The 14,489-nt window shown below is 60.8% G+C and overlaps 2 protein-coding genes across 2 annotated transcripts; one reads left to right on the forward strand and one right to left on the reverse strand.

Annotated features, from left to right (window-relative positions):
- Positions 1 to 12: 12 nt before the first annotated feature.
- Positions 13 to 9,374, reverse strand: FLII (FLII actin remodeling protein). The gene is made up of 30 exons (XM_015642621.2): positions 9,248 to 9,374; positions 8,622 to 8,732; positions 7,511 to 7,582; positions 7,324 to 7,404; positions 6,926 to 7,011; positions 6,635 to 6,796; positions 6,425 to 6,528; positions 6,150 to 6,325; positions 5,913 to 6,070; positions 5,721 to 5,805; positions 5,317 to 5,464; positions 5,063 to 5,196; positions 4,739 to 4,951; positions 4,479 to 4,658; positions 4,323 to 4,405; positions 4,169 to 4,243; positions 3,871 to 3,954; positions 3,633 to 3,804; positions 3,446 to 3,550; positions 3,085 to 3,276; positions 2,671 to 2,859; positions 2,441 to 2,580; positions 2,101 to 2,326; positions 1,761 to 1,915; positions 1,575 to 1,635; positions 1,371 to 1,499; positions 1,185 to 1,291; positions 897 to 1,002; positions 747 to 812; positions 13 to 587 (listed from the first exon to the last, which is right to left on the reverse strand). The coding sequence occupies exons 1-30, from the start codon at positions 9,308 to 9,310 to the stop codon at positions 453 to 455; spliced, it is 3,798 nt and encodes a 1,265-aa protein (XP_015498107.1). The 5' UTR covers positions 9,311 to 9,374; the 3' UTR covers positions 13 to 452.
- A 130-nt stretch (positions 9,375 to 9,504) lies between these two features.
- Positions 9,505 to 14,074, forward strand: MIEF2 (mitochondrial elongation factor 2). Its single transcript, XM_015642631.1, has 4 exons — positions 9,505 to 9,648; positions 9,975 to 10,149; positions 10,594 to 10,771; positions 11,754 to 14,074. The coding sequence occupies exons 2-4, from the start codon at positions 9,982 to 9,984 to the stop codon at positions 12,797 to 12,799; spliced, it is 1,392 nt and encodes a 463-aa protein (XP_015498117.1). The 5' UTR covers positions 9,505 to 9,648; positions 9,975 to 9,981; the 3' UTR covers positions 12,800 to 14,074.
- The last annotated feature ends 415 nt before the right edge of the window (positions 14,075 to 14,489 follow it).

Below are 14,489 nucleotides of genomic sequence, written 5' to 3' on the forward strand. Positions count from 1 at the left end.
CCTGGGACAGTGTCGAGGTGAGAAGTTCAGCCTTTATTGATATGATCCAGATGGGCTGATCCCTGCTGGGGGTCCATCCCCCAGGACTGCAGGGACCAGCTGTAAGGCCCAGGGCTGAGAGCCCCTCACTCCCCCCAGTTCTCCTTAGCAAAGCATCCTCCCACCCAAACTGGGAGCCACTCCTGTCCCCAGTCACGGGGGGAGCTCGGCACTGCTTTGGGGCAGCAGCAGCAGCCCCAGGCAGGGTGTGACACCACCCCAGCTGTCCCCCAGGAAGGGAAGGGGCTGAGCTGGGCCCCGTGCTGGGAGAAGGGGGGACAGAGGGACAGCCCCAGTGATCCCCACGGCTCGGGGGGAAGCGGCTCCGGGCTGAGCCTGGCGTTGGCAGCGCGGGGTGCCGGGGTCCGGCCGTGCCTGGGGGCCGTGGCTGGAGCACCGGGTGCTCACAGCCCTTAGGTGGGCGGCTTGCGGAACACGCTCCAGGCGTGGAAGCAGCGCGTGAAGGGCCAGGGCTCGTTGCCTTTCCGCACCAGCCGGAGCTTGCGGGGATGCGCGGGGTCCTTGGAGCGCATGTGCTGGATGTAGACCTGGGGCAGAGCGTTGCCGTGGGGGTCCTGACCCTCACCTGCCTCCAGGGGTGATATTCCCCTGCCCAGAGCTCTGCACTGGCCACATCAGGGCCCCGAGGGGAGATGGAAGTGCCCAAATCCTCCCCCACACAGTCCCAGGAGGGAGGGAGGTCTTACCTGGCACGCCTTGAGGCTCAGCTTGATCTCCACCTGGCTGGTCTGGGTGCCCACCCACATGTAGACCTGCAGGAAGGATCAGCAGCTGGGCTCAGCCCACAGAGCCATGGGGAGATCTGGGCTCAGGACAGCCTCATGCCCCCAGCTCACCTCCCGCCCATTGTCCAGCAGCATGATGTCATCATCAGCCAGGTCATCCTGGCAGAAATCTGAGCACTTTTCTGACACGGAGAAATAACCTTTCTCATTGGAGCATCTGCAGGGAGATGAATTCATGAGACATGAGTTTGTTAGGACTCAGCTGGTGCAGAGGGAAGGGATGTGAGGGATGTGATGGAGCAGCTCTTCTGGCTGGTTGGTTCCCAAGGGGAATGGGGCTCTGTGGGAGGAAGGGAAGCAGCACAGACTGGAGCACCCCCCTCCAGGCCAGTGCCTAACCTGAAGAGCCGTGAGTGCTTCATGTAGTCGGCATCTTCATCGTAAGGCTTCTGGCCCCCAATGCCCACCCAGAAGAAGTTTTCGGGTTCTTCTCCCTCGTTGATGACCTGAAAGGGCAGGAACAGGGCTGAGTGTGGCCTGGGCGGTTGCTGTCACCCAGGTAAGGTGGCACTGAGCCCTGCTCACCTGTTTGCTGTAGGAGTCATCAAACATGTGGTTCATGATGTCCTCAGCCAGCTTGGCCTCGTCAGGGTCAGCGGCCCGGCCCACCCAGGTGTAGACAATGCCCTGGTTGTCCGTGCTCTCAAAGGGCACCTGGGGGACAGTGGAGTCAGGGCTGCCCAGGGGGGCACCCAGGCAGCCCTGAGGACACTCAGCCACGAGCAGTACCTTAAGGATGAAGCAGAACTCGGAGTTGAGCAGAACAGCGTCTGTGTTGATCTGGATGCACCTGGAGACGGAGCCCCGGAGGCACAAATCAGCAGGAGACTCATCAGCTGTGCCCACAGCAGGGATCCCACCTGGACCTGGCAGCCGTGGGTGCTGCCGGGCACGGAGCAGCCCTGGGGCACTGACCTGGTGCAGAGGGCCCCGCCGTTGGTGCGGATGTGGTACAGGCTGGGCTGGGGAGTGCTGACCCGGTCCTTCCGCTTGCCCCGGTGGATCACAAACCTCCTCTTGAAGTGCGAGAGGAACTTGGGGTTCTCCTGCTGCTGGGTCATGCGCACCACCTGGACAGGGGTGGGTGTCAGAAGGGGCACAGGGACTTCTCAAACACAGCTCCAAGCCCCAGCTGCACCCTCCTGCCAGCTCCCATCTCTGCTGCTGTCCCCTGTTTCAGCCTGAGAGGCAGAGAGGGGATGGAGAAGGAGAGACAAAGCTGGGGCACCCCTGTGTCACCCCCAAGCTGTGTCACCTCCAGCTTGCCGCGGAAGTGACTCTCAAACTTCTTCTGGAGGCTGAAGGTGAAGGTGAGCCAGCCCATGTTGGAGGCCTCCCGGCCCTGCCAGAAGTAGACGATGCACTGGGAGTCTTCCTCAGGCTGCTTCTCCTCCTCTTCTTCCTCACCTTCCTCTTCCCCTTTGCCTTCACCCTTCTTCTTTTTCTCCTCATCCTCCTCATACTCCACTGGCACCCAGTACCTGAAGGCAGGAACAGGGAGTGATGTGAGGGATGGCACGGTTGGGAGGGCTGGGCAGGGAGCTTGGGGACAACGTGGTCCAGCAACCTCTGAGAGGGGACAAGCCAGGTGTCACCTGCACAGGAAGACGTAGCAGTCATGGGTGTGGAAGTGGCCAAACTCCTCCTCGGGCAGGCGAGTGAATTTCTTGCCCTCCAGCACGAAGCCCTCCATGCCATCCAGGTCCTCGTTCCACTCCTCCATCAGCTGCTCCGCCTGTGGCCCCACGTGTTCCGTCAGCCCCCAGCTCCTCCATCAGCACCCTGCCCCTTGCCCTGGGGGATTCATGGGGGTCCCCAGCCCTACCTCGCTGAGGGGCATGGGGGGCTGGCGGGGCAGGAAGAGCGCAGTGAGGTCGGCCTTCATCTGGTCCTTCTTCTCGGCGTCCTTGCGGACCTTGCCGGCCAGGCCGCCGTCCTGCAGCACTGTCTCGGCGTTCCGGGTGTAATCCACGCGCAGGACATCATCCCAGTTCTTGAACTTGGACTTGAACACCTACATCACACAATCATCAAGGCTGGAAAAGTCCTCCAAGATCATCGAGTCCAACATGTGACCGACCCCCACCACATCAGCCAGACCAGAGCACCAGCTGCCGTGTCCAGTCATTCCTTGAGCACCTCCAGCTGTTCAAGGTGTAAACTGGGGAGCAGGTAACAGACCCTGGGCCACAGCCCCTTCCCAGGCAGCCAGCACCCATCTGAGGGGTCCATGTCCTACCTGGCACTCGGTGCCCTCCAGGTTCCTGGTGACCATGGCGTGCTTGGGCCGGTGCAGCATGCTGCACAGCTCCTGGCTCAGCTTCAGCGCTGCCGCCCGCACCAGCCGCGACGACTTCCTCCCGATCCAGATGAAGACGTCGGACCAGCAGTCCAGGATGTACACGCTCTTGGTGTCCAGCAGGCTCTGCAGCTGAGGGCACCGCAGGGAAAAGGGGGTCAGGCACCTGCAGGCGTTCCCAGCTGGAAAACACCCTGCGCTGCCGGCTGAACCTCCCTCTCCCAGGGCACTGCTGGAAGCACAAGGGGCACAAAACCAGTCTCACTGGTCAGACTGGGAGAACCTCCCCACCCCATCCTACCAGACGCATCTCTGGCATCAGATCAGCCTTCAGCCTCTTCTTGTGCTCCACAGAGAGCTTGTAGTTGATCTGGGGAAGCTCCAGATAGCCCAGACCGAGGCCAACCTGCAGAGGGGATGGGGACAGAGGTGAGGGGGGGCTGCAGGACCCCAGCAGGCCTGGTGGCCCTATGGATGCGGCTCCCCACCTTGTACAGCTTGGGCTTGTGGGGCTGGAAGTCATCAGGGACACAGGGTCGGATCTCCTCGGGCTGTCCCCCCAGCACCTCCCAGAATTCGGGGGTCTCCTGGCCCTGGGTGAGCAGCGTGATCTCGGCCTTGCCCTTCCGCTCGTTCTTGTTGATCTTCTCGGCGAAGAGCCTGCAGTGGGAGCAGGTGAGATGGCAGCTGGGCTCCCCACACCCCCGGCACCCCTACCAACCCTACCTGGCCTTGGTGGTGCTGCTCAGCGTGGCCTGGCTCCCGCGCCACACCAGGAGGTCGAGGCCGTGGTCCAGGAGGAAAACAAACCTGGTGGAGAGAGGTGAGAGGAGTCAGGAGAGAATGGGATGTGCTGAGCATTCTCCCCAGCCTGGGGGTCCCTGCAGGGCACCAAGCGGGGTTTGAACCCATCTTGTAGAAAGATGCTGGCACAGCCCATCTGCACCACAGAACTGCAGCTAAAATGTCTCAGGTGGACCCTGCGGAACCTTCTGCAAGGACCCTCTGTCCCCTGGCCACTCACCGGGGGTCCAGCGATGTCCCCTTGAGTGCCACCGGCTCCAGCTTGACGTTCTTCTTCCCATAGACACGGTAGAGCCTGGGGAAGGGACAGCCACGGTGGGAGGTGGGGCACTGCCTGCCCCACACATCCCCCCAGCTCCTGTCCCCAGCTGTACCTGGTGACATACTGCGTGTCCTCAACGGTGAAGAAACCGCTGGCCGTGCCACCCTCGATGTAGGAGATGTCATTGTCAAAGACCTGGGGGCAGAGAGGGGGTGAGGCTGGGACAGGAGGGCTCGGGGGCTACAGGGGAGCTGGGGGTTGGCCTCACCTGAAGGAACTCTTCACTTTCATCCCCCATCTCCTCCCGGATGCTGCGGCACTCGGCGCCCAGGTAGTTGCGGAGGTTGACGGCGTGGATGGCGGAACAGGCCTTCTTGTCCAGGGTGGCCTCCTGCCCGATCCAGTAGTAGATCTCCCAGTTCAGGGAACCGTTCTCATCCAGGAAGGTCTGGGAAGGACAGGGTGTGAGATGGGATGGCTGCAGCTCCAGGGAGGGATGTGGGGGGACCTTTGCTCCTCCCTGGGTACCTTGAGCACGATGTAGCAGTCGGCTTCATAGAACTTGCCGTGGAAAGCCTCGTCCACCAGCGTGGGCACGAAGTTCTCGATCTGCCAGACACAGAGGCCAGGCAGCTGCCCCACATCCTCACTGAAGAACTCTGAGTAGTCCAGCTGTGGCTTTTCCAGGCCCTGGTCCCAGCGCCGTGTCTTCAGGTCTGGTGCCTTTGCCTCCCCACTCTCCTGTGGGACGGCAACAGGTCAAATTAGGGACAACCAGAACCCTGCTGGCACCCAAGGTAGGCCAGGGCCACTGTGATGCCCTCGGGGCCCCTCTCCCACCCCAGACTCTACCTCTATCTTCTTATTCTTCTCCTGGGCCACATCTGACATCCCCTTCAGCACCTGCTTGGCCTGATCATCCTGGGCGGAGTCCTTGCGCCGCCGGAGCCGCATCTTGCGGGCCAGCGGGTCCTTGGTGCTGCTCCCTGGGGACACGGGGACGGGGTGAGAGCCTGCAAGGCACCCTGTGGAGCACAGCTCACCTCCCAGCCTCTCCCAGGGCTGTGCCCAGGAGGGGCTGGGTGCCCCCATCCCTACAGACGTACCTGCAGCGGCGGCTGCCACGGTGGCGGGGGAGGCTCCGGCCAGGCGGAGCTGGTTCTGCAGGGAGAAGTCGATGTTGTACCACTCCGAGGAACGATCCGCCGGCTTCGGGGGCATCACCAGGTTGGGGTTCTCACGCACGTCCAGGATCTGCCAAGGAGGGCACAGAGAGCTCAGTGAAGCTCACAGGGACATTTGAGAGTGTGGCATGGACCTCAGAGCACTCCCTCATCAGTGAGATGAGGGGATGTGGAAGGAGCCCCGAAACCACGGCCTGCCTGAGCTGAACCACGTGGCAGATTGCAGGTCCTGAGCTCATCCAGCCCACCCTCCAGCCCTGGGGTTCCAAGGAGGTGCTGGGGCTGTGCTGGAGCCAGCAAAAGGTGGAGAGGTACTGGGTGCCCACCTCCACATCCGTCAGGAAGTGGATGGCCTCTGGCAGCGTCACCAGGCGGTTCTTGTTCAGCACCAGCTTCCTCAGCTTGGAGCACCTGTGGGACAGTGATGCTGGTGACAGGCCAGCCCAGGGTGACCTGCGACCACACAGCCTGTGTGTTCCCTCCTGGGGACACAGCAGATCCAGTTGTGCATTCCTTACCTGCACAGGCTCTCAGGGATCAGCTCCAAATTGTTGTTGGCTGCCATGAACTCCTCAAGGTTGGTGAGCTTGCCAATGCCCGAGGGGATCCCGTCAAAGTCCAGCTTGTTGGAGTTCAGGTACATCTTCTTCAGCTTGGTCAGCTTACAGATGGCTGACTGGGGAAGGAGGAGATGGTGGGGTGAGGGAGAGCCATGGAATCACAAGCAGGGATGGCACAGAAGGGCAGGGACATACAGGCAGGGAGGTGAGCTGGTTGCGGGACAGGTTGAGGGTCTCCAGCTGGGTCCACTGGTCGATGCAGAGGGACAGCTCCGTGATCTGGTTGCTGCTGAGGTTGAGGCGCCGCAGGCTGCCCAGAGTGTAGAGACACTCGGGGACACGGCTGAGGTCATTGCAGGACAGATCCACGTCTGGGGGAAGAGACAATGGGGTGACACCACCAGCCAGAGCAACACTGGGGCTGGGAGAGGCCCTGGAGGGCTCTGTGGGGCTGGATGCCCCGGCCCTACCTGCCAGGTTCACCAGGCCCTCCAGGCTGGTGGGCAGGTTGCTCTGCGTGCGCTGCGTGTTGCGGAGGTGCAGGGTCTGCAGGGCCGTCATGGCCGGGAGCTGCCTGCGGACCAGGGAGAGCCACAGGGCAGAGAGAGCGTCAGGAGGGAGCAGAAACCCCAGTCCCAGCCCTGCCAAAGTGGGAACCAGCCTGGGAAGAGGGGCTGTACCGGAGCTGCGCGTGCAGGAGGGGGTTGTTGTTGAGGATCAGGGTCTGCAGGTGGACCAGGCGCCTCATCTGCGGTGGGAGACTCTCCAGCTTGTTGTCGCTCAGGTCCAGGTAGAGCAGGTCCGTCAGGTTGATGAAGAGCTGGTTGGGTATGGTGTCGATGCTGCAGGGATATGGGGAAACTCAGGACCTGCACCTCGAGGAGGGGCAGAGAGCAGGACCCAGAGAAAGTGTGACCAACAGAGGTGACCGTGCCCAGGAGGGGGAGATGGTCACCCTAGCCTGGACCCACCTGTTGTGGCCAAGGTTAAGGACCAGCATGTTCTTGGCATTCTCCAGCTCCCTGGGACACTCTGTGAGCTGGTTGTAGCTCAGGTCCTGGGAAAATGGGAGCACAAAGCAGCTGTCAGCCTCTGCCCCACACCCAGCCACCGCCTGAGGACTGGGGGATATCTCCAGGGGCACAGCAGGAGCTGGACCAGCACACAGGGAACCCAGGGAACCCATCCATGGCATCAGCCTTTAGGGAAGCATTGCCAGAGGGCAATCCTGCCAACAGCCAGGAGCTGGAGCTCTGACATGGCCTTGGGACTGGTGCTCCCAAGGAGCACAAGGAACCAGCAAGGTGCAGGAATGGGATCCACGAGGCTGGGCTGGCTCCTGTATCAGCTGAGGAGACTCTGAACCCACCAGCACTGAGAGGTCATCCAGCTGGAAGATGTCATCGGGGACTCCTGAGTTCTTGAGGCTGTTTGCACGAGCCACAATTGCCTGCAAAGGGGAGAGGGGCAGGGATGCAGCTGCCTGCTGAGCCCCCAGGGTGCCCTCAGATCCCAGAGGTGTCTGGGGACCCCTGAGGAAGGAGGGGGACACTCACCCGGAGGCAGGGCAGGCCGGAGAGCTCTCCATGGAGCGTGGTGAGGCTGTTGTGACTCACGGAGAGGTGTTCCTGCAGGGAAGCCCCAGACAAGCCCCAATGAGCAGAGAGAAGAGCTGGGGCAGTGCAGGGAAAGGGCTGGGTCCCCACATTGATGTGGAGGCTCCTCCATCCCAGGAGAGCTGGGGACTTGTGCAGCCCTGTCACACACAGTTGGGACACTCCCAGTCTGGTTGGTTGTGCTGCTTCCACATCCCTCATTCCCTGGGGTAGCCCTGGACGGACACCTCAGCCCTGCTGTAGGGTTTGGGGTGCTCTAGCCCACACAGTCCCTGTGCAAACAGATCCCAGTCCTTGGAAACACCTCTCACTGGGTGATCTGGAAACGGGCACACGTGGGCACTGCTGGGGTAGGAGGAATTTCCCTGGGGAAATGTTTTCCTCTGAGCATCACCAGCCCCGGCTGTTGCCTGCTCAGGAACACGAGGAGCTGGCAGGCTGTAGGAGGGATGCCAGCATTTCAGTCTTGCTGTGGCCCCCGAGCACCTGGCAGGGCTGGCAGGAGCACGGCTCTGAGTGGCACAGAGGGATTCCCTGCACCTGCCACAGGGACAGGGATTTCTGGCAGCATTTAAAGCACTGGGTTTGTCTGACACTGACAGGATGAGGTCCCTGATGTGCTGTGGACACCACCAAAGCCAAGCTGAGCAACAATTCCACCAAGGGCCTGGTGGAGCCACCCGAAAAACAAAGCCAGATATCCTGCTCTTCACATACTTCAGCGAAGGAGAAGGAAAAAAAGCCCCAAAAACCTTGATCCTCTCCACTGTGACCATCACCCTTCCCTTCTGCTACAGGACAGAGGATCTAAGCATGGTTTTCAATCTGGCTTTCTAGGGAAACAAGGTGAAACTGAGTGCAAGTCCATCTCAACCCCACTCCTGACAGCTCTTGCATCCCATTTTAACCACACATTTTAGCTCAGTGCTATTATTAGACACTGGAGCATCCACTGCTGAGCCACGAGGCTGGCAGGGAGCAGGCTCTTGTCAGATCCCACAGCCCCAGCGGGACAGGGGAGCCCCATTCCATCCCAAAACATGGGGCTCACCAGCTTCTGGAGGGCAGCGAGCTCCTCGGGCAGGTAACAGAGCCCCGTGTGGTTCAGCTTCAGCCAGCGCAGGCTCGTCATCGCCTTCACATGTTCGGGGAAGTATCCGCCCTGGGGAGGAGGAGGAGGGTGAGGAAACCGCCTGTCCCATGGGATGAGGGTCTGGGGATCCCAGTCTGAGTGATGCTCTGTGGTCATGGGAGGTTTGGGATCGGGAAGTCCTATGGGACTGGGAACTGTGGGGTCATGATGATCCAGTCCTAAAGGATTGGAAGCTGTGGGGATTTGGGTCAACCAGTCCCATAAAATTGTTAACGAGAGGTTTGGGATCACCCAGCCCTAGGGGGCTTGGAGCTGGCAGGCGGGTATCGATCATTCCTATGGGACTGGGAGCTGGAGGCTCGGGGATCACCTGTCTCTCTGGGACCCCGGGGGCCGGGTTGCTCAACCATAGCGGCTCGATGGGCGTCAGTGCCGATGGCACCGGGACTGCTCCGGGTAACCCACCCCGGGCGGGGCCGGGATTCCCCCGCCCCGGGGGCCGAGCCAGGCCTGACAACCCCGCGGGGCCCAGGCCCTCTGGGGCCCTGTGGGCCGGGCTGTCCCCCGCTCCCGCTCCCCCGCACCTTGAAGTCGTTGCCGCTGAGATCGACGCCGCGGACGAAGGGCAGGACGCCGGTGGCCGCCATGGCGGAAGGGCGGGGGAACCTGCGGCGGCACCGCGCCCCGCCAGGCCCCGCCCCCTCCTGGCCCCGCCCCGGCCGTGACGCACGCGGGGAAGGGGCGGGGTCAGGCGTTGCTTCCGCGCGCGGGTGGGCGGGGCCTCGCCGCGCCGCGCCCCCATTGGCTGCGGCCGCGCCGGGGGCGCGCGGTGAGTGCGGGGCGGGGGCAGCGCCGGGCCCGGGCCGGTCCCGGTCCCGGTCCCGGTTCTGGTGCTGCCTCCCCTCGGTCACGGGGGTCGGGGGGGCTCCCTTCCCGCGGGCCGCGGTACCGCCCCAGCGCCGCCGGTGCCCCCCGAGGCTTTGCGGTAGGGCCGGCTGAGCAGCGGGTGACCCTTCCCTGGCGTATCCATTCCTCCGGGATGCCCCTTCCTTCCCTGGGGTGTCCCTTCCCGGGAGTGCCCGTTCGCTGGGGTGCCCCTTCCTTCCCTGGAATGCTTCTCCCTCCCCCGGGGTGTCGTTTCCCCGGGTGACCCTTGCTCCCTCGCCGCACCCAGGCGTCCCGGCGGCGGCGGCAGCGTTTATCCCGGAGGAAAGCGGGCCAGCGGAACCCCTCGTTCCCCAAACCCTGCGGCTGTGCCTGTCCCGGGGAGACAGATCCTCCAGCTCGGGGTGACACTGCTGTTCTCCGCAGGGCAACCATGGCGGCGTTTTGGCAGCAGCGGGGCAGGCGGCAGGAGAACGGCGGGCTGGGCAGTGTCATCGACGGGCTGGGCAGCGTGTTCGATGTGCTGCTGGCCAACGCCAGGCTGGTGCTGGGCGTCAGCGGCGCGGCCGTGCTGGCCATCGCCACGCTGGCCGTCAAGAGGGTAAGGCTGGGGCAAGGATCACAGCAGCTGGGTAGCCCCAATGTGGTGGGGCAAGATGTGCCCCAAACCTCGATGTTTGCTCCTGAGTTGGTTCCTTGCATACGGCACAAATGGCACCGGTGCTGGCAGCAGTGCCATGGGTATGGAGCTGCCTGCTCCTGCCCTGTGGGACTGTGTATCCAAGTTCAGTTTATCTGGATAAACTTGGGATACAGTATCCCATCCCAAAAGGCACCTGGGGCTTATTTGGATATCTGTTTTCCATGTAAAACCTACAGGAAGATGATGTGCACACTTGTGGCTCCCTGAACTGGATGTTTTTCTGAGCAGAAGCCTTGAGTGGGGCTCTCCCGCCATGTGTGTGCTCCAGAGAGACTGTTATCATGCACAATTCATGGAAAACAAAGATAACAGTTTGTCCTCTTGGGCTTTCCTTCCCTCCAGCTGATCGACCGAGCCACCAGCCCTCGGGATGACGGCGATCCCAAAGCTGAGCAGAAGTCCCTGGAGGAGAGCTGGCAGGACTTGGCATTGATCAAGACAACACCAAAACCCCTCAAGAAGCAGAGAAGGGAAGACCTCAGTGAGCCTCTGCTCTCTGCAGCTCAGCCTCTGGTGCCAGGTGAGGCTCCCAGAGCCCAGCCAAGATCACCTTGTTGTGCTCCAGGAGCTGGGAGCTTCGCGTTATTTTTAGCTCCGTGTCCGGAAAGCCGAGCCGACTGAGCCTGCCCTCCTGGAGCCACGGCCCCTTTTTAGGCAATGCCTGTGGGAACAGGACCTCTGCTGACACCCAGGGTACCCCGGCCAGTGCTGTGGGGCGGGGGTGGCAGCGTTTGTTTCCTCTGGAGCAGCGTTGGCTGCGCTCGTTTTCTGGGTCAGCTCTGCCTGTAGGAAGGTGCGCTCGGGAGCTGCTGCAGACAAAGGCTGCCTTGTCTTGCTGTCCACAGAGATGGCCTTTTTCCAAGTGGGAAACTGGCCCAGCTCGGTCCAGGGCATGTCCTGAGATAGTGGACCCAGAGCAGGATTGTTTGGAGGATCCTTGTGTGAGGAGTGGAGGGACAGGCACTGATCTCTCTGATGACCAGTGGGGACATGCAGGAACACAGGAGCTGTGTCAGGGGGGGTTTAGGCTGCATATGAGGAAAAAAGCTCTTTCCCCAGAGGGTGCTGGGGCACTGCCCAGGCTCCCCAGGGAATGGTCACAGCCCCAAGGCTGCCAGAGCTCCAGGAGCATTTGGACAACACTTTTGGGACAGGGTAGGATTGTTGGGGTGTCTGTGCAGGGCTGGGAGTTGGACTGAATGATTTTTTGGGTCCTTTCCAACTCAGCATATTCTGTGATTCTCTAACCCTGGCAGCAAGTCCCTTGCCTGGTTCCCATCTTTGGCTGAGGAGTGAGGCTGGGAACAGTTGGGTTTCGGGGTTGGCTTGGGCTCTGTATGGCTGAGAAGTGCTGTGGGCTTGATGAAGTCCCTTGGTGAGGTTGATGCCACCTCCAGAGGGGTGGGCTGAGAGCTGGGCACCCAACTTGTGCCTTTTCCTCTGTTGCTGAGGGTTTCAGATGTTGTGCTCAGAGCTGTGACTTCTCCTTCCCCTTCTCACAGATCCCAAGGGCTGCTCTGCCCCTCTGGGGGCTCCTCAGGTCAAGTCCAGCCCCCTGCGCTGCCTCACGCTGCAGGAGAAGCTCCTGTCACACAGCAGCCAGCTGGCCGTGCCCGAGATCCAAGTGTCCCTTGTCCCACAGCTGGCCAGGAGCATCTGCACCCACCTGCAGAACTTCCTGCGGAGCAAGTGCCCAGAGCTGCCCTTCGGCCGCCTCTTCCTCAGCGGAGCCCTGCTCGATGGCCTCGAGGTCCTGGCAGCTGACCACATCCACCTCATGCTCCCGGTGGTGCTTGACACCGGGCTCTGGAGCCTCATCTCGGGAGAGGACACCGTGGTGAGGAACCCCCAGTACTGGATGATCAAGAGGATCGATCTGGGGTATTTCCCTCGTGGGTGCAGCCCCTGGGACAGGTTCATTGTGGGCCGGTACCTCTCTTCCAGCGTGCTCAACGAGACCCTCCACAAGCTGCTGGTGGCCTCCATCAACTGGCCTGCCATTGGTGGCCTGCTGGGATGTGCCATCCATCCCGTCGTGGCCTCCCGGGAGCTGAAGCTGGAAGTCAAACACGATCAGGTTGAGCTGAGCATCACCCTCTTCCCAGTGGTGGAAATGGAGGACAAGGTTCTTCTGGCCGTTCCTCCTGAAGGACTGGTGGAAAACCTCTGGCTGGAGAGCTTTTACAGGGCGGAGGTCTCGAGGGTGAAGCAGCTGGATGCCGGCGACTCCGGGGTTCGGCAGCTCTGCCTCCGCATCCTGAACGGCGTCTGCAGGAGCCAGCCCAGCCTGCACAAACTGCACGGCAGCCCCGTGACACACGTCATCCTGCACCTCAGTGACACTGCTTCGGACTGGGCAGAGGAAAGCCTTGCTGACAGGTTCCAGCAGGTGCTCGAGGAGCTGGTGGCCTCTCTGGAGAAAGGAGTCCTGCCTTCTTATTTCAACCCCAAAATCAACCTGTTCTCCGGGCTGTTGGAAGAGGAAATTGATGAGATGGGCTTTGTGCTCTACAGGGCCATATCCGAGCCAGAGGTCCTGCTGAAGTGACTCGTGTGTCAGGAGCTCCTGAACGTGGGGTGTTGCTCCCCTGCCTGCTGCTCCCTGCTGTGAGGGCTGTGATGCTTCTAGTTGACTAGTCAGTAAGAGGCAAAGTTCTTGCACTTTATGAGAAAAAGAAATGTTTCCTGTGTGAATAAAACGTGCCTGAGCAGAGGTGGGTGCTGGCAGAAGGAGCCTTTGGCTCAGAGGCTCTGCTGAGCCCAAGGATGTGAGTTCTGTCTGCTGGGAGCCCAGTGAAGCATGTTTGGTCTCTGGCTCCCCGTGTCCTCTGCCTGTCCCAGCTGTCAGGTTCCCCTCACACTGTGAGACCAGCTGGATCTGGAGGGGAGCAGCCCCTTCCTGCTGCTGTGTCCTGCAGACCCCTCAGGTGCCACGTCCTGGGTTGGTCCTGTCACCAGCACCCCACGTGGTCTCACTGTGCCAGCACTCACCCACATGTAGGATTCTGCCAATCCAAAATAAACCCTGTGGATGATCTGGGTGATTGTCTGGGTGCTGGATGGTACAGCCATAGCAAATGGGGGCTGGGGGTTTATTCCTTGGAAACCCTTCCTGCTGCCAGAAGGGGTGAGCTCAGCCCTACCTCTTTGTTCTGACAGTGTTGATGCTGCCCCAAAGAAGGGGCCCTTGTCCCGTGCAGTGTTTTGCTGGAAGATGGTCCTGAAAAGGAGCTGCTGGTTCTGGGGATGTTCCTGGTTTCAGCTGGAGGCTGCAGAAGGGCTGTTTCCCCTCCCTGGTGGGTGGGTGGGTGGCTGCCAGTGTCTGTCTGCAGGTCCTGTGTCACCTCCCAGTCTGTCTGGTCACCTTTTCACACATGTATTGCTGCTGTCTTGAGGTCTTTATTCCCTGGAGCCCCACGGTATGGGGTGGGGAAACAGGGCTGGAATGATGTTGTGAGCAGTGTTTGCGAGAACTGAAGTGGTTTATGCTTTTTATTAAGAAGATATATTTTGTTTGGGTATTTTGTTGGTTTTTTTCTTTTCCTTTGAGTGGCTGCTAGTAGGGTTTGGTCTGGCTCTAGTCCCAGAGAAAAGGAATTTATTCTTGTATTTAATGGGAAGAGCTGGTTTTGCACGTGGGTGGAGCTGGAGAAATCCTGTGGACTTCACTGTCAGCAGCTGTTGTGGTTTAGTTTTCTTTACAGCTATCATCTTGTTTATGGGAGGGAAAAAAACCTGCTTTTCCTCCCAGTCTGACAATTGTTCCTCCAAACTACTTCCCAGGTGTTAGTGATGAGAATAAACCTTCCCTGTGCACACTGGTTCTCTGGTGTCAGCTCTCTTTTGTCTCCTTCCCCCTGGTAAGAGCTGAAGTGACACCCCAGTGATGTGGTGGCCATCCTGGGAACCACCCAGGGCGTGTCCCTGCTGCCTGGAGTGCTTGGTGATGGTCAGATCCCATCCTGCAGAGTCTTCCTCCTCCTCTTCCAAAGCCCTGGACCCACAGAGTGCCTGGCTGCAGTGTGGAAGCTGTCTGGACACAGCTTGTACCACTTACAGGGCTCAGCTGAGCATTGAGCAGGGTGAGACTCCTAAAGCTGCTCCTGGCTGATCCACCAGCAAGGTTTAACCTGCTCCCTGTGCCCTGCTCCCCACTGCTGTTGCCATTCCAAGGTGTCTGGCCAGGCTGCTGCCCTGCCTTGGCTCGGTGGCTGCATTCCAAAGCCTTGTAATGCTGC

This window comes from Parus major, chromosome 14, assembly GCF_001522545.3.
Source record: "Parus major isolate Abel chromosome 14, Parus_major1.1, whole genome shotgun sequence".
NCBI lineage: Eukaryota > Metazoa > Chordata > Aves > Passeriformes > Paridae > Parus > Parus major.

Excerpts from the sequence above, each read along its gene's own strand:
- MIEF2 (XM_015642631.1), top strand. The coding sequence starts at position 9,982 with ATGGCGGCGTTTTGGCAGCAGCGGGGCAGGCGGCAGGAGAACGGCGGG. Across the intron at positions 10,150-10,593 it reads CCACGCTGGCCGTCAAGAGG|CTGATCGACCGAGCCACCAG; the intron begins GTAAGGCTGGGG and ends CCTTCCCTCCAG. Across the intron at positions 10,772-11,753 it reads AGCTCAGCCTCTGGTGCCAG|ATCCCAAGGGCTGCTCTGCC; the intron begins GTGAGGCTCCCA and ends CCCTTCTCACAG.
- FLII (XM_015642621.2), bottom strand. The coding sequence starts at position 9,310 with ATGGCGGCCACCGGCGTCCTGCCCTTCGTCCGCGGCGTCGATCTCAGC. Across the intron at positions 6,797-6,925 it reads CTTAACCTTGGCCACAACAG|CATCGACACCATACCCAACC; the intron begins GTGGGTCCAGGC and ends ATATCCCTGCAG. Across the intron at positions 4,952-5,062 it reads AGAAGAATAAGAAGATAGAG|GAGAGTGGGGAGGCAAAGGC; the intron begins GTAGAGTCTGGG and ends GCCGTCCCACAG.